The sequence below is a fragment of the Akebia trifoliata genome, chromosome 13 (genome assembly GCF_017979445.1).
Source record: "Akebia trifoliata isolate Shusen 1 chromosome 13, ASM1797944v1, whole genome shotgun sequence".
NCBI classification, from domain to species: Eukaryota; Viridiplantae; Streptophyta; class Magnoliopsida; order Ranunculales; family Lardizabalaceae; genus Akebia; species Akebia trifoliata.
Window position 1 is genome coordinate 12,314,014 of NC_141387.1, and position 19,306 is coordinate 12,333,319.

General features: G+C 35.0%; 1 protein-coding gene across 1 annotated transcript; it reads right to left on the minus strand.

Annotated features, from left to right (window-relative positions):
* Nucleotides 1–1,070: 1,070 nt before the first annotated feature.
* On the minus strand, nt 1,071–18,103 carry PRP39-2 (Tetratricopeptide repeat (TPR)-like superfamily protein). Its single transcript, XM_086421703.1, has 11 exons — nt 17,875–18,103; nt 15,233–15,333; nt 13,196–13,425; nt 11,225–11,392; nt 10,086–10,458; nt 9,858–10,001; nt 7,163–7,315; nt 6,965–7,081; nt 4,722–4,802; nt 3,152–3,301; nt 1,071–2,100 (listed from the first exon to the last, which is right to left on the minus strand). The coding sequence occupies exons 1-11, from the start codon at nt 17,912–17,914 to the stop codon at nt 1,216–1,218; spliced, it is 2,442 nt and encodes an 813-aa protein (XP_086277829.1). The 5' UTR covers nt 17,915–18,103; the 3' UTR covers nt 1,071–1,215.
* Nucleotides 18,104–19,306: the final 1,203 nt, after the last annotated feature.

A 19,306-nucleotide genomic window follows, 5' to 3' on the forward strand; every position in this document is an offset into this window, starting at 1 on the left:
AAGCCAAAAGATTGTAATTGGATTTTTTTAATAAATAAATTAGTGCATTAATGTTCTTGAATTTATTTAACTATTGTTTTGTTTGATTATTAATTTACTTATAAAATTTCTTAATCTGATGTGTATTTCGACTACATCAAATGCTTGAGATTCTTTGTAGTAAATTAAAGCATGAAAATTATTTTAAAAATAATAAGTAATAAATTTAATTTTTTATGGAAAACCTAACAAATGCAAATCTTAATTCTAGATTTTCCGATAAAATTGAATCATTGTTCAAATTTAATTGAGCAATACAAAATCAATAAAAATTATCAATTACAATTTTGTGGTAGATCTTCTAATCCTTAACATTTTTTCCCATCTTGAATTTTAATTATTTTACTTAGTTAAATTTAGTTTTCAATTTACAGATTTAGGATTCTTTTCTTATTTCAGTGTTAGTTTTGGTTGCACGTCAATCTCTATGGATTGACATCGGACTTCCAAGATTTTCTTACTTTGCTACATACCGCACTTGGGGTTTTGGATCTACAATATTTAAGTTGTAGCAAGATACACTATAAGAAAAGGGCCAAATCCTGGATTTAGACTGTGCTTGAGGGACAATACGCACCTGTTGGTAATAATTGTTGTTCCATGTCTGAATATTCAAAGGATTAATCTGATGATGGAGCTGTGGTTGTTGTTGCGACTGCTGCTGTTGTGGTTGTGGTTGTGGCTGTGGTTGTAGTTGTAGTTGTGATAGGGTTTGTGGTTGTGGAAGTTGCTGCTGTGGTTGTGGTTGTGGTTGTGATTGTGGCTGTGGTTGTAGTTGTAGTTGTGATAGGGTTTGTGGTTGTGGAAGGTGCTGCTGTTGTTGTGGTTGTGGTTGTGGTAGTAGTTGTTGTTGTTGTTGTGGTTGTGGTTGTGGTAGTTGCTGCAGCGGCTGTTGATGTTGCTGTTGCTGTTGCTGCTGCTGTTGCTGTTGCTGTTGCTGTTGATAATAATAGTGCCAAATGTGAGGACTGTATGCTTGGTTACTCTGCATGTGAACATACTGCATGTTACTTTGTGGTGGATATGCATAAACTTGCGCTTGAGGATAAGGAACAGATTGGGAACCCGGTTGAGGAGCAGATGCAAAGTTCCGCTGAGGCATATTTTGTGTGGGCCAGACATGTGTACTCACTGGTTGCACCTGAGCAGCAGTGGCCATCTGATATTGGTTCGGTGCTAGGTTACCTGATTGCACCTGTGGGTTTTGCCAAGACTGAGAGTAACCTTGACCCATAAGCATTTGCGAGTGCATCGCAGATGATTGTACCTGCTGATGTGGAGAATCTGCCACTGTTGAGGCTGTTGGGTTTGAGGAATTTGCCCAGTATGATTTGTCTGATACTGGTTTCCATCATTAACAGGTCTAGAATCAGATGGACTACTAGTAGGAATCAATGGCTGTGAATGTGGTTGTATTTGTAGGGAACTTGGATCAGTTTCCATATGTAAAGGACCATGGTTTGTCTGAACCTGAACTTGGGTAGAGTTGTCAGATTGTGTGCATGTCAAACCGGATAAAGAGATTCCACTACTAGAACCACCATTTGATGGAGGTCTTCCTTGAGTTTCATAGTGGTGAGATGTGGTCAGGGTGGAATCCCGTGATTCATCTTCCATACAATTTAATGAAAGATTCTCCAGTGAAGGTGGCCTCAGATCATTGTTGGGTTCATTATCCGTCTCTTTTTGGATTTCATTTGCTTCTTCCAACTGCTGTTCAGTTACATCTTGTCCGGACTGTTCTACTACTTTGGGAGATTCAAGTTGAAGTCTTTCCTTCGTTCTATGGATATCTTCTGATTGGACCTCATTACTGACAGATTGGTCAGGCTCAATATCAGGATTTTCCGGTTGTGATGGTTTCTGATCTGGCATTAAACGCTCAATCGAACCACGAGAGTTGTCATCTCTAGAAGCATTATGGGGCAGAGCTATGAGCATATCCTGTCTCCCTGATGTGTGATCATATGAGGAGGTAGGTCTCATTAAATGAGGAAATAATTTTCTGTGACGATCCCATGCCTTCATGATATCATGGATAGTCCCACAATGGTCCACAAACTGCTGCCAATAAAGATTCATAAGTAGATAATATAGGTAAATAGAGATATAAATAATTCTCCTAGCATGGATACATGGAAATATTCCACATTAAAAGAAAATATGATACATAGTGTGTTTTCTCTCACTCATTTCTTTTGATGTTGGCATACATTAGTACCATACGGTGAAGCTGGGGCCAGCAAGGATGTCGGGCTGACAGAAACATAGTTTCACCAAAGCAACCAATCTGTTACATGGATCTGAATTTTGTGATTTAGATTTGTCACTAAGAACTATTATTGTAAATTTTAATTTAGGGTTCAACAGATCTTAAATTTACATGAAAATGCAGTAATATTATAGGCTGAATAGATTGCAATGGTTTTAATTTCCTTGGCTTAAAAAAATATTAGAGGCAATAGCATTTCTCTTCTTCAAAAGTATGTAAATTGGTGACCTTTTACAAAATTTCTCCATGCTTTATTGAAGATCCTCGAATGAATTGTGAACTTCAGCTAAACAACATTTAGGTGAGTTCCAGTGTTGTTCCATGAAAATAGAACTACAAACTCTACTACGTTTCTAAAACCTATACTTACCTAATTTAATAACATACTCTTTCCAATTATCAACCTACTTTACTTCTCAAAAAAAAAATTATCAACCTACTCGAGTAAATATCAAAACTCAAATTTAGAAACTACCTACGATTCCAACATACTCAAATTCAGAAACTACAGAAAGCAAATCAAAACTCGGATTTTGAGTTTTAGATTCATGCCTCAATTAGGGAACTTTGCTAACAATCTAAAATTCTGGCAGGAACTCATGTATTGAGGGAAAATCAACCTTAATGGGTGGGAAAAAAGGGGAGGAAAAAACCATACCGTGAGAAGGTTTTGGTGGGTTGGAAAACCCACTTGTCCATGGGAATCTGTTGGACCTAAGTGTGGGCCTCCAATTAAACCTGAGTTGGACTTGCTCAATTCATAATTCTCTTTTGAATGATTTATATCTTAAACCAATTGGAATAGAAAATACGTTTGATGAGTTCAAAGAGAAATTTGACCTCTAAATATAAGCTTGATATATGCTCACAATCTTCAGAGCTCAAGCCTTGAGATACATTTGGCCCTGGTGATAAAGCATTGGCCACAATAGAGTCTACAGCATTCATCTTCCTTGGCCCTCTGTGCATCATCTCAAAGTTCATTAATTCCTGCAAAGTTAACTTACATCAACAAGTTTCTAAAGAACCCATACAGTTCATAATAACAAAGACATCTCCAATACCAAATAAAGTTTGGACTTGTAAAATTTAGTCTTCTACTATAAATTGGTGTGTTTTTCAAGCATATATGCACTCTGGAGTCTGGACTGTCCAAATGTTGACACTAACCATGGATTAGAAAGAAAATACAATACACAATATTCTGACAATCACGTCGGTCTTCTTAATGCAGTATCGAGTATTGACCACTGAAGTGGACAGATAGGATCCTATCCAAATAGAAGATCTAATTGATGTGTGTGCTTGTCCAAAATATTTGAGGTTTGCATTGTAGCTAATCCAAGAGGTCACCTAACAATTTTAACACTCCAAATTGATGAATTTCAATAATAAATCATTTGTAGCTATGTTGATTTCCGATAGCTAGCCATTGCATATTTTTTTCATAGGGGCTATCGATCAAATGGTTTGGAGTTGTCTGAATAGTGTACCCTTCAATGAATATGTCAAAGGCAACTAAGGCTACTAAGGTGAAATCAAATTGCTAAAAGGGAGGGAGAGAGGAAGACCCAAATGAAAGTGGATTGAGATAGTGAAAGGATATAAACACACTTTCAATAATAGAATGTGTGGCTTTGAAGTTGTCTTGTTTCCCCTTGACTTCCCTTTCTTCTTTTCTTTGTTTAGTTTCCTTTGCCAGTCTTCTCGACCGCCTAATGAAATGATTTTTACTTACCAAAAAAAAAAATGTGTGGCTTTGAAAAGAATTGAATGGAAAACAAAATTCGTTTAGCTGACCACAAATCTTTGGGATAAGGGTTTGATGATGATGATAGGTTTAGGTGAAAAGGTGGGGTTCTGAATCCACATCTACAATATGGCCACACACAGACTTTACCACCTCACTGAGATGGCACCCTCTTGTAGAATGTTAGTTCTAAGCCCTTGCTATGCTCATTTTAGTATTTTCCTAGATTACATTGCACATTTCTTATGGTTGTTCATGTTTTCAAAATATTTCCATAATTTTTTTAAAAATTTACATTTCCACCCTAATCAAAATATCTCTATGGCATATTTTTATTTCCTAATAACTTGAAATATACATAAATCAAAATCTAAAACCTTTGGATGAGAGTGCTATTAATCCCATATCTGTAAATCAATAACTAATATTTCAAAAAATTAGAAAGCTATCTCACCTTCAAGTTTTTTGGCATTGCCACCGACTTACCCACTTTCAATGATGTCGTGTTACACTAAAACACCCTTCAATTATAATAGGAATAGTGACAATGATAGTGATAGTAATAGTGATAATGGAGATGATGATGATGATAGAAACACAATGTGAATCATATTTTTCTAGATGGACATTGGGTAATAATAGATCAAGAGGGATAAATACCTCTAAAAGAAGTTTGCACTGAGGCAACAATTTAATACCCTCGATTAAGATGTCTCTAGCAGCATCTACATTACTAGTAACCTACTAACAAACACAAGCTGTTAGAAGAGTCAATGACTACATTTGAGTCAAAACAAATATCAAAAAGAAAATACATCTCACAACTTAAAGAGAACATTTTTCTCAAAGAAATTCCTGAAAGAGAAGATTTTTTATGATCATTCCAAAAGGAAAGTATAAGCATCAAAGTTCGCACTCAAAGTATGTTCAGAGTCTAATTTGCAAGCAACATATCAAACTCAAAACTGACTCCAACTGATCCAGTTGATTTAAGTAAATTAATAAGGATATAAATACCATAATAGGTGATTTGTGTGCAAAGGTAGTTGAGATTCAGTGGCACAATTGTTCCTTCGTAGCGAGAATTAGGAAATATCAGAAGGAAGTTTTTCCTAGTCCTTTGGCATTAATTGGACTCTCCTAAGTAGCCTTTTCAAGCTTCTAAATGGGTAGATCTTACTCAGCAGATTAACTACATTTTATATGTTTTGGATGTATTTACTTACTTTTCAATGGCATTTAAATGTTCATTTTCAATATTATGGTGGCCAAAAAAAATAAATAAATAAGGTCCTATTCTTTGCAGATTTCTTCCATTACTAGTATATTGACCAACCTGGAAAGAAAGGAACTGCCACATTTTTTAAGATAAAGCAGAGGTCTTATAGTACGCCTTTATGTAGATCAAAGCTTTGTCTTACAATTGGTAGTCAGGTTTGAGTAAGTGTTTAGATGGGAAGAACTCATAGATGGTTTTTCACAAGTTTTTTTGGCATTTTGGTTTTTAATTTTGGGAGTAAAGAGTGAGGATCCTCCTCACTAGCTAATGTTATTTTGTACTCTATGTAAAGGTGGTTTCTTCCCTATAAAGTTAGTTAAACATAAAAATAAAGAAAATGGAAAAGTGAGGTATATTTCAATTTTGAGGTGGTATCTGGCCTTTAGATTATTTTTAAGATACCATCGTTATGATGAGGGTATCTTTGCAGATTGCACTAGCAATATGAGTTGTATGTTTGGGATTACTCATATTGGATTCTACTGGGAGCCTAATCTATCTCTACAACTACAAGTATTTAGGACCCTGTGAGAGACAAAAAAATTAACCTGTTGGGATAAAATCTACATCACATTATGGTGGAGGCATTGCTGATCACCTCATTTATCAATGGAAATTCCAAATGGGTACATTACAAGTAAAGAGCATGGGAAGAATGTCAAGCCTTCTATATTCATCCTAAATTTGCAAGGGACCATTTTTGGCATTAATTTTTTCTAGATATTGGAAGGTATTCTATTCTTTGAACAGGCAGACCATTCCAAAAAGCTATAAGGCGCCTTATGGTTGAATGCATCTAGAAAGAGTTATGAGATATCAGGATGGAGGATTTTTGCTAGCAATTGGGTCTGTCATCCGTGGTGAATTAGCTTATAGCCAATCAAATGGCTAGTTGATGTACCTTTTTTGGCAACTTTTTTTTTCTCTTTTTTGGGGAATGTTTTCACTCAGTATGTTTATCCATCCTTACTTAGTACATTTTGGTTATTCCCCAAGTGTAATACATTTTTGTTATTCTTGAATATAATATATTTTAATCAATCTTCTTATCCAATGTGAACTAGCTTAGGAAAGCTAGACTCACTTTTCCAATCTTTTTGGCATCTATTGGACCCTACCTTGTTATGAATTGTCCAAAGTTGACAAACATAGCCCTTTGCTTCTAGAGGGAGAATTTAGTGGATTGGAGCTGATACTATCTGTGATTTGTTGAATTTATGGAAGAAGAGAAATAGGAGAACCTTTGAAATAAAGAAAAGCATAGTACAAGAGATCATAATTAGCACTAACGAACGCATTACTTTTGGCCCAAGTTAGTCAAGAAATTTTGTAGAGTTCTTTTTTTTTTTATGGTTTTGTATTTATATGAGACCAGATATTGATGAAGGAGGGAGTTTCTTCACATTTTTGCCATCCGATGATTGTGTGTGGTCTAATCTGTATATCTTGACCAGAAGGGCCCGAGTCTTGGATGGTCTTCTCAACTACCTATCACTATCTGTACGTTTGTTCCCTTTGAATATGCAATCTTTATACCTTAGAGAAAATAATTAAATAAATAAATAAGCATTACATTACTAAGAAAGCAAAGGAGTGCAAAAAAATGATGAGTTTGGTAGCCTACCATGTATTTAAAACGATAAAATTGAACATAAAGATTGGAAAGAATATGTGACTTCTGCTTCTCTTTCGCCATTTCAAGCGCTTTTTCATAGATATTGAAGGCTGCTTCAGTATTGCCCTGATGAATGTGAAAAAGCATTTGGTGAGTAACCCTTCTCCTCCACCAAATACAAGATCTTTAATAGGTGAAGCTACGTACCAAACGTTTTTCCATATTAGCTTCTCTTGTTATATTTTCAATCAAGTCAGAGTCTATTTCTGAATCACATTTTCGAAATGCAGCACGGGTACCTAATACATCTCCTATTTTCTCCTTGAACCTAGCACAAAAAAGATGGATTGCTGGCACTCTCTGCAAAATATTCAAAGAAGATCATAACATCTCATGTGGAATAATTCCCAAAACCTATAATGCAAGCATTAAACAAACATGAATTTTTTTTGGAATCTAACTGTAATGTGGAAGTTATCAATAAGGGGGCGGCTATTTGCACACACAGAAATGGTTCAATGCACCCATTTAAGTGACTTTTGCAAAAAAAATCAAATTACAATTTCGCCCTTTTTCATTTTGACTTATTGCACCCACAACCACCAACCTATCCAAAACCTAAAACCCACTTCCTCCTTCCTTCCTTCATCCTTCTTCTTCCTTCCTTCCTCTTCTTCTTCTTCCTCTTCCTCCTCTCTTCATATTCATCTCCTTCTGAGTTTGGTGAAAGGTTGAATAAATGGAGATTAAGTTTTAGGATTTTTTTTTTCAAATAAATCTTATTTTTTTTTAAATTTCTTTTACTTTTTTTGCATATAATCATCAAGGAAGATAGAAAACCATTTTAAAACCTCAAAATGATGATTTTGACAATTCTATTTAGTAGGTTTTACACCGAACTTGTTTTCGTACATTCGGTAGGTACCTACCGAATATTACCAAACAGATTCGATAGGTACCTACCAAACATTACAAAATCGATTCGGTAGGTACCTACCAAAAAGAACTGTCTCATGTGAACAGCTTCGACTTGATTGGAAGTGTTAGGATAAGAAAAATAAGTAAGATCAAAGCTTAAACTCTCATTGAGACCTTTCTAGATGCAAAGAAGAAGAAGGGGAATAAAAATGGTTTGGTACCTTTAGGTGGGTGAAATAAGCAATTTAGGTTAAAGTACATTTAATAGGTGTGTGTAGATAGTTATTTTAAAGTTAAGGTGCGTATCGCAAGAAATGAGCCATTTTGGTGTGTGCAAATAGCCGGCCCTATCAATAATATAAGAATTTTATAAAAACACTAGAGTAATTATGGTAGTTTCCCTAGAAAGTTTCTACTACACATTTCAATGCAGAAAAAAAAATTCAACCAAGCATTTTATTAGAAATGGGAAATATGAAACAATATTTAGACATTCTACAAATACAACTGTTACGATAGTATCTCTCTTGAAGATTGAATTTCACACTATGCTCCCACAGTTTCTCTCCCATCTTTGATAGACTAATAGTTTGGTATCCATCTGCACCAAATCCGTAAATAGCCAACAAAACCTCATCTTTTCCAGATTCTACAATAGCTACCAGTGAAAAGATTTTTGTTTTCTTGAGTTGCTAAAAAAATATAGCTCTATAAAAATTAAAGAGTTCTCCTAGGATCATGACAAAAATTTACAGAAAATTTACTTAAAGAACCCCGGCGGAGGGACTTTTTTCTAAATAGTCCCTAAGTTTTGGGCGGTCTCTTAATAGTCCATGTAGTAAACTTTTGTTTTCTTAATAATCCCTAGACCTCATCTCCCACATTTCTCACAATTGAATACCCTAACCATTCAAACTCATTGTTTTCATCCAAAAAAATTGGATTTTTGGCATCTCAATCGAGTTTCAGGGACTCCATTTGGTCGGAAAGTATTTAAGAAGGTAGAAGAAGTTATTTTCAAGAATTTTTTCAAACATTTTGAAGATGTATGTAAAAAAAAAAACTAGGGTTTTTTCACTTTTCTTCTTAGTTTTTGGATGAAAATCAATCAAGAATGGTTCTTTTGGTTTAAAATCATCTAAACAAGTTGTTATCTCAAGTTTTTAGTTGATCTTTCCATGTATTTTAGTCAAAAATAAACTCGAAAATCGAAAATTGGTGGGTTTTACTAGTGTCGAGTTCACCATTTTATTTATTGTCGAGCTCGACAATAAATAGTGGTGAGTTCAACAAATAAAAGTTGTGAACTTGACAATAAATAAAAAGCAGTGAGTTCGACAATAAATAAAAAGTGGTGAACTTGACAATAAATAAAAAAGCGGTGAATTCACCAATAATGAAGGATCATTAAGAAATAAAAAGTTTACTAAATTCCCTATCAAGCTACTGCCCAAAACTTAGGGACTATTTAGAAATAAATCCCTCCGCCAGGGTCCTTTAAGAAATTTTCCCAAATTTTATTAAAATATTTGTTCAAATCACATCACATTTTAAAACTCCAAATGAGGGATTGTATCAGTTATGACATATCAACCATGTATAAATCAGCTTTCTGATCTCTGAGCTACATGGCAATAAATGTAGAGAGATTCTATTGTCACACCAAATTTTGCTACCGCCACCCCAATTCATAGCAAATCACCAAAGAATTAGCACAAGTCTTGAGGTGGCATTAGCAAAAGTTTGATGTGGCAATAGAAGCTCTCCAAATATAACTTCAAATATTGGTAATGCCATACCATTCATATAAATCAGTTTTTTAGTCATTCTCCCAGTATCAACCTAACATCAACCAAAAGTAAAAGATGCAATGGCTTTCCTTTGAAACAAAAATCCATGAATAATACAATGGGTAAGACTAATGGAAAAGCAGTAACTTGGAAACTGATCAAAGATCATTGACCCCTGTTATGCTAATCAATACCTTTAGAAGAACCTCTGCTGCTCGAGAAAGTGCAAAGTTTGCTATCTCTCTTCCTCCCTTGGTTTCCACGAGCTCCACATAACGCATCCAGAATTCAGCATAATTAGCACATGGAATTAGGCATCTTTCATAAAGTTTTACTGTCTGTCAAAGAGAAGAGATGTTTTAGATATTAATTAGAGCCATAAGTCTACTTAAACACACCATAATAGAAGAAAAAATCTATACCCAGTCAAAATCTCCTTGCTTCTCAACAAAGTCCAGATAATGATGCCAATTTTCAAGCTGACTGATATCGAGAGGCTTTACATGGAAATAAGACCTCCGTATACAGCTCTCGAAGCCACAAATGGTTGCATCCAGCAGACTAGCTTTCTGATAGAGCTGTTCACCCGTAGATAAATATTTCCGTAGTAGATTAGAATCATGCAAGCCCACTGTTGGATTAAGAAGCTCTCTTATTACACCGAATATTTCTGCGTCTCCATAAGTGGTTGTGTCTGCAGTTTCAGAATTTGGTGTAGCTTCTGATTGTATTTCTATGGCATCATTACCCTGAAATTCCATCTCTTCTTTCCAAATGGCAGACAAATTTTTAAAGCTGAAGAAAAATGTGGAAAAAAATGTCCGGTAAGTAGAGTCATACATAAAGGTAGATACGTATGAAAACCAATACAGTATGTCCCACTTTGCTACAATTTGCGGGGGATAAACATCCCCTCCAACTACAGTGGAGTGAGGTCCACTTTATTGCTTTTCTTCTTCAACCCCCTCCAACTTGCTATTTTTCCTCTTTTAACCCCTAAGCCTCGAAGAATAATACTCCTCCAACTTTAATATTTTTCCGCTTTTACCCCCTTAACCCCAAAGAGAATGCCCGTGGCAAGGGCGAACTCTAGTAAAATAACAATACTCTCATGTCAAATGCATATGTGCAACTGTACAAGTACTGTATGAATACTAATCATGGTTCAAAGTTCCATGCAGTTTTGGAATGTTTCAGTGCAACATTACAGTTTCAGCTAAGACCAGAATGAAACATTGACTCGAAAACACTTAATGCTTCGGGAATGTTTCGAATGTCTCGGAATGTGCCAGACAAGACTGTTTCTGTTTTCCTACCGACCAAAACATTGCATGAAACCAAGATTTTAAACCTAGGATATAATAACCAAAGCAAGACCTATAGAATTTTTCCATATTACATGGTGAGTAAAAACATGGGCAGTGGAAGCCCAACCATCAAAGGTCAAGTTTGGCAACAAGAATATTATACCATACTAAAGCATAAGCTAGCATTTTCTACCGTTGAACTTCAAGGGTCATTCTATTGAATTTCAAACTCACATTTGAGACTTATGACATACCTATCATAATAGCTATGTAATTTTTTCGTTGGAAATTTCAGAGTTCGGATGTAGATATGTGCCAGGGAGCTCCACTGCTTCTGAGAATACTCAAATTGGATATATTTATCCCACAAGAGATTGCACCGGTAGTCCTTTCCAACAAATGATAAACCTCTATCAAATAATCTGTTAAGACAATTTTACGAAAGAAATAAATTGTCATAGAATTCATCAAGTTTCTGCCATACACAATTAGTAGACTCAAGAACAGAGGAGAAACCACAGCAAATAAGGGTAAATAGAATCCTTTTACTGAAGCATCCTGTTATCTCAGTAGAATAAGTTGTAGCAAAACATATAACAGTATTTCCCCTTCATTCAATATACATTTCAACTAAAAGTATAGTGCTTTATGCACTAGGATAAAAAATGTGCAGGAAATCTTGGTTTTAATTGAATTTTTCTTGCATTATACAGAAAATGCCCACTTAACTAAGTTGGCAATGTCCTGTAATGTTGAGTAACAGATCTTAGGTTCAAACCGGTTTACATTGTTGAGTTACTGATTTCATTAAACCAGGCATACCCAATGACAAAACCAAACATTTCGTAGATTCCTACTTGTCTAAGTTGAAAAGGATTGTGCGATAAGTCCAGGGTATTAAATTTCAATTTCAGCCCCAAGTGATAGGCCTAGTGACAAGCCAAGCCTTGATAAGCTCCTCAGGAAGGGTAGGTCAAGTGATTGAAACCCCACGAAGCAATGAATTCCTTGGGGCCACCCTCCAGGGTCCTGTTGACCCTCGACTCAACCAGTTGTACGTAGGACTTTCCAAGGGAGCGGTGCGTGTGATCATGGGATTAGTCTTACCCAAAGGGTGGGGATACCCACGATAAGCACACACAAAAAAAATCGATTTCGGACAACCTAGCAATGGAATTATTTTGATCAGTCTGCAAATTAATATAGTTTTCATGGAAATGGTATAAATGTTGGGAAAATGATGGAAATATTGAGGAAATTTTCATTGAAATTGTAAGAAATGACAAAAATAAAAATTTTTTAAAAAAAAGGGAAAATGCACTCATATGTTATCAAACTACAATCAACAACTATGTAGAGCTAGCATATAAGAGCCTGACAACCTAAAACAACAATCTATTTTGGGCCAGGCAAGAAAGGGGTTAGTGGTCATGACGAAGGAGGGTTCAACAAGGTTTGAACCTTGGTCATGGGATCAACACTCTACATGCCTTACCAACTTAGCTAACTTGGCAACCTCAAAAAGAGGGAGGGTGCAACACAAGGACAGCCTAAAACAACTATTTTGCATAGAAATGCAACTAATGTCCCATTAACTAAATGCATTTTAATATGTAAAACACTTGCTCAAATGAAATAGGTAGTTAAGTACTACTATCACACACATCTTTCGAAATTCAAAAGACCTTTCTAAGAAGGGTTTTTTATCTAACAAATAAATGTCCTTGATCCTATCACATGCTAGAATATAATGTGGCATACGATATTTATTAGCCAGTCAATTCCATCTGAAATTGAGTATATCAGAAGTACCACAAACCTGGTAAGTGCTAACTTATAATTATCTATTTAATAAAACACGGCGATGGGTCCCACTCCAGCTACAATTGTGGGGTCCACACTACCACACTTTATTGCCTTTCCTATTCACCCCCTCCAACTTTATTGTCTTCCCTCCCGCGCCCCTGATTTTTCAATAATATCCCTCCAATTTTACTATCTTTCCTCTTTTACTCCCTTTTCTTAATAATACCCCTCTAACTTTATTATCTTTCCTCTTTTACCTCTTTAACCCCAACGAGAATGCCCATGTCGAAAGCACGGGCAAACTCTTCTTACTGCTAAAAGTATAGTTTTGAGTTGCTAATAGAACCTCGCCATTGGGAATAATATCTAGAGCCTATAGTTTATTTATAGTTACATTTAATTTCATAGCACCTGTTTACCTTCGAACATCCACTGGATCTTCAAATAACAACATACCAAAGCTACAGTAATCGACCCACAGATCAACAGAGTAGGTTGCTGATTGCACTGCTCGTTCATAAACTTCAACAACCTTCTCCCCGGTGCTTGAGCGTGCCTTGTGAACAGCATACTTCTTCCAGTAACCATAGCACAAAGGAAACTCGGACAAGAAAGAGTCATACACTAGACAGATCTTCTCTATGTTAACCTGCAATAATTACACAAAAAACCTTACATACTATCCAGATTTTCAGTAAGCCTAAAGAGTGATGGGAAGCTTTTCATATCATCGCCTCATTGAATCGAAATCAAATCAAAATTGCATCTTCAAGAGATAAAAGACTTCACCAATTCAGAAAGTTGGTCCATTTATAATTTCTCAATCAGGGATCGGATTATTTGGATACTACTTTCACTTGCAATACGCTGGGGTCTTTGGAAGGAAGGTAATAGACGGGCATTTAAAGGAAGAGAGGGGAACTTCATCACTTCATTTTGGGTAACAAGTCTCTCAATTAATTCTGGTCTAAATCTTATAAGAAATGTGAAGGTCTTTTCTTTAAAGATTCCTTTTTAGATGGGGGCATCATTTTCAGAGGAAGGTCTCCCAGACCTCCATTCTGTTGTATTTTGGCTCATCTTTATTATAATTCCAAAATTTTACCGACTAAAATGGTAATAGTTAGTTGACACCTTCATGGATAAATATTCCATCAAGGGAATCAAAAGTCTAGCCAAGAGAGACTACTGTGAACACATGCAATTATTAATTGCATAGCATATGTTCAAGTGAAAGTCCTTTTTCAAATAAAGGGAATGGTATCTAATTTTTATGATACTCTATGGTGGAAATTAGGTTGTTCCCATGTGATTAAGGGATGTAATTATGGGCGTCAATAACCCTGAATGGTACAACAACCTGAAAGAGAACTCCATGTCATCCATGGTTGAATTGTGTTGATTGTATCATAATAGTTAAAACATTATGCATCCACAGAAGCTCGAGTTTTTTTTTTATCTTTTTATTCTGTGCTTGATATAAAACTAATATGACCTCCCACCATCCCATGGGTCCGAGATGAGTAATCATTAAAACATAAGCAAAAAAGTTATTAAAAAAATAATAATAATACTACCTCAAAGCATCTAACATCCAGGGGTGTCAACTGGTTGAGTACATTGGACATCTTTAAGCAAAAAAATACAAATCACATATGTGTGTTGTGTTTTTCCTTTACAGATTCCACTAATGCAAAGTATCATCTAGAAGGAAAAGAAACAAAAAGAGGAAAGAAGAATTTTTTTTTTTTTTAAAGTACTTCATCAGGGTTAAAAACACAACAAAGCCTTAGTAGTTGTTTATCCTGGAAGAATATAAGGCTAGTTGTTCTCAAAATTTGGACTATACTAGTTGTTTTTAACGAATAAATCATTCAAAAGAAGCCTGCGTTGTAACAATGTGAAAGAGGGATTTTCAAGCACTCAAATGAAGGTTCACACATGTGGTCAACATAAACCCACACATATCGACCCACATTTAAAACAAACAAAAAAAAGAGCTGTTTTGCCTCATTTCATCAACAGTACTGAAACATTACAAAGTTTTTCATAGTGTGATACCACAGGTGTCATAGCACACTTAAATTTCATATTTTGGCCGAAATACTAAATGTCACTTTTTGATACCATGACTGATAAGAATGTAATACTTGCAAGAGTTACACAGTTTTTAAATTGTTCTGATTTTAAAAGCGAAAAGTCCTAAATATTAGAGAAAGTCAATTATTTTCCTGGACGAGGCAATCCAAACTAATCTATTATAGAATATAAATTAATATATTAAGAGCCGGTACTTTATGAGTGTTCAAGAAGAATCGTACAGATAGCAGTATATTATGTCAGGTGCTGGTTACGTTATTATTGATGCAAATTCAAGCTGGTTGTTTAAGAAGAGAATACAGAACATGGAATATAAGTTTCAGAGACTAAAGATAGTGGCAGAAAACATCACTTACAGGTGATGACTTTTCAACCTCTGCTATAAGTGAAGTCCATTCATCAAAGTTTGCTGGGCTTGGAACATGCAATGCCTTAAGTTTGGCCTCATCAAAATCAACTACATAGGAAAGACCACTGGATTATTAATGTAGAGAGCTAAATAGGCAATCAAAAGATCTAAGGATCCAACAACAAGAACTATATTTATTTTTTTTAATTTTAAAAAAGGACACTTACACCTTCAAGAAAAAAAACACTAAAATTCAGCTCAAAAAAAAAACCGAAATACATCCAAAATAGTCAAATTTGTTGACAAAACTTGATCTGAAGATCAATTTGAGAGCTCTAATTCAACCAAAGACGTCAAGTCTTCTTACAAACTCAATTTCTAACTCTTACTATGGCTGGGCCGTCCGTCCCCCTCCCCCTCCTTTATATAGCTTTTAACAAGCTCTAAATAGATTAAACTCCCCCAACCACCAACATAAATTGACTCCTAGATTCTAATCCCCCCACACCAATAGAAAATAACAAAACTTAAATTTTCATCGAAAATACCCAATCATTTCATCTTCCCACAAAACTCACATTTTCCCATTTCCTTGAAACCACAAAATCAACTAATGTGGCCCTCCATCTACCCACCCCTATTGTGGATCCTATTTGGTTCGTTCTTTTATGCCTCTTCAACTCTCTTGATAACAAACTTTAAAACTCTTCTCATTTGATTAACTTTCAAGCTTAATTTACTCGATTTCGGCTTTTGGGCTTTCAACTAGTGGAATTTGAATGTCAAGTCAAGCAATTCCAAACATTCTTCAGAATTCTTGATAAAATTCACATACCCAAGTTACTGAGTATTTTTATTATGTAATTCTTCCATACAGTATTTGTGTCTGGCTTTTTCATTACAATCACTTCAATAAACCAAATATTATGGCCACCCAATTACACAGCACTATTGACATCTGGTTGTGATGAGACGATGAAAAATTACTGAAATTTCACTTATTTCACTTGAATCACTTGAAATAAGATCAGGCCCAATTGCTTCATTGGGTTCCATGTTGGAATTATCATTTTCAAGGTGGTCGGAGGGTGATAATCACTAGGCTCTTGAAACATATATGAACCAACTCTGAATAATCTAGATCAACCAGATCTAGAGCATTGTTTCCAAAATCAATGGAATCATCTGAAGAGTATTGAGTTTCTCAAGATTCTGACAGGTCTTCTTCAGAATTTACATTTTTAAATTCACTTGAGATTTCAAAAAATTCAATATTCTTACTAGAATTTTCATCTACGTCATTGCAAATAATTTTGAGTGATTCTAAAAATTCATTTTCTTCCGTTTGAACTAGAAAAATATTTTTGGTCATGTTTTCTTGACCTCCAATATCCTCAATTTCATCCTTAATTTCAGAATTAGGACAAACTACACCATCTTGATCATCATACTTTTCAAAAATAGGAGGATAATTGAGATCAAATCCTAGATTTTTTCAGAAATGGTGCCATAAAAATCATCTCCTTTTTATAAGCTTACCTAATAGGTGATCCGTCCTCATGGATGGTCTTACCTTTAGATGCTTTGAGCACTTTAGTTGTAGGCTGCTAACATCACTTAATGAACGATAAAACAATTCCAAAGTCCCTCCCTCACTCTCACACACACACAATCGAGAAAAAGTGAGCTATGATTAAGGCTGTGTAATTTTTCCTATTTAGTGGTGTTCTCATATTATATCATCAAATCCTACCGAACCCGATAAAGATATCAGCCAGACACCCACAAAAAAGTAATCACAGTTCTACAACACATTCAAGATTTATATTGTTCAAAATATATAAATATTAAAATCAGAGTTTAAGTTAGGATTAATCAACTAGTCAAAATCATCAAATCCAATGTCATCCTTATTAATTGATGCTTCATTAATAAAATGGTCAACATCATCTTCATCAAGATCAGCTCCACTTACTAGTGAATCAAGGTTGTTAGTCGTGAAATATACTACTTAATCATATAATTAGTGATTTACTAACTTAGTCCGTAAAAGTCGGGACTAATTAAAAAGTGCGATTAAATCAGTGAAGGAAAAAAAATCATAATTTAATCACGACTTTTTCAGTAAGTCACAGAATTTAGTGACTATGGACTATGGTTTCTAGACTGATAGTGTATCCATCACTCTCTATGGTTGAACTCATTGGCATGAAGCCAATCTATTTCGTGATATCTTAGTTTCTAATCTTATATCGGATCCATAGTCACCAAATTCAGCCAATTATTGAAAAAGTCATAGTTAAATTGTGACCTTTTCCTTCACTGATTTAATTGCAACTTTTTCAATAAATCCCAATTTGTAATTGAAGTATATAACAACAAAATCTATAAAACAAAATTTCAGTTAAAACCCTTTTTTTAATTTCTTCTCATCTCTTCTTCATGAATCTTCAATTAAAATCAAGAACCCATCAGAGAGAATCAATGCCTGCAAATTCAAATTATCATCGGCCCCATTATGGAGCTTGAAATAACACTCTACATATAATTCAAACATCTTAACTGTAGTTTCAAGAATTCTACACGAATAATACATAATCTTCAAGAACTAATGAAAATTGAGAAGAAAAAAATTTCTAAGGGACGAACCTGCGTCATTTAGAAGATCGGATTGCTTGGGTGAATCCATTGGATTGATCTCGGATCAATCTCCCTTTTAATTTTGTTAGTTTCTTCTTCTTCTTTTTTATTTTCGCGGGAATCGAAAACCCTAATCTTTCCCAAATGGGCGGGAGATTTATCAGCAAGAGGCAAGAGCTCTGGCGAAATCAAATGGTTTCTATAGAGAAAATGCACGGTGGCTCATCCTCATGAAATCCATCACCTATTATTAACCGTTTGATAAGTATATTTTTTCTATAAAAAAGAAAATCTTTTATCAATTGGGCCCACTGACCCATTAAAGCTATCAAGAGCAAAGTAACCAAGTTTGGATTTTGGGCAATTATTCGACTAGGTCAATTCGATTCAAAGCATGATTTTAAAACTCATCCGAGACCAAGACGTATCGTCCGAGTTAACTCGTTATCGAAGCTGAATGAGACCAACTCACAAGTCACCTTTTTGACCAAGATTTAATACTTTACGTTCAATTTTTTGAATGAGATGTCTCAAACGTATCGAAAAATTCATCCGAAACGACTCAATATCAGACCTGGATGAGACAAGACGTGAAACCTAATTATAAAACTATGATTTAGAGGCATTGAGTGTAATTTTGGAGAACCACACTTTAAAGACCAACTCCATTGGTCCACATGGTACACTATTCTCTTTATCTCTCTCTCACACTGCATATATCAAGAGGTTACTTAGTTTCGAAAACATGACAAGGTAGCAAACCCCTATCACTAATTTTCTCTCCCACACTTATTATTTTTGTTTCCAAAATTAACTCTGATTTTATTTTGTCCTTTGTCCTTTTTCAAGTTTCCAAAACTACTCCTTTGTATCTTGTGAGTGTTGAGTGCACTCGACTTGGTTGATTCATTCCTAAAACTCTTTGTAATCAACTCATGTTGTTGGCTTAAATATTAAGACTGAACAACTTGAAAAATAGACCACATCTTATTAGACACTTTGCATGAATTATGAGATAAGTAATATTTTTTAGAAAAAAAATATAAACCTTGATTTTTATATAATTATTTACTTTATTAGAATGCAATTAGTCAATCATTAAGTTGACTTAACTCGTTTAAGCATTGACTTGAGCATAAATCTACTGCATCTAGTTCCATGAAATAACCATTAAAATATGATTGTTATTTTGCGACAACAATGGGGTGGAATGGCAAGATGGAGTGTGATTAGTCTCACATCAGATAGGAGAACTTTCAAAACCTTAGGGTATAAGAACAAACCAGTCCTTCTTGGTACAACGCATTTTAAAATCATGTGGACTTCAACCCAAAACAACATTACAAATAGTATAAGAGCCAAGGATAGCTTTTCCTGTTTGTTGGGAGGTTGTTGTAGCCTCGTTGGTACATCACTAGCTAGAAGTGGAAAGGACTGTAAA

What these genes read in the sequence shown, in the direction of transcription:
- PRP39-2 (XM_086421703.1), bottom strand. Translation starts at nt 17,914, where the DNA reads ATGGATTCACCCAAGCAATCCGATCTTCTAAATGACGCAG. An exon ending in AGCAAGGAGATTTTGACTGG is followed by an intron (nt 10,002 to 10,085) that starts GTATAGATTTTT and finishes TCTCTTTGACAG; the next exon opens with ACAGTAAAACTTTATGAAAG. An exon ending in TATCAAGCTTATATTTAGAG is followed by an intron (nt 2,101 to 3,151) that starts GTCAAATTTCTC and finishes TATTGGCAGCAG; the next exon opens with TTTGTGGACCATTGTGGGAC.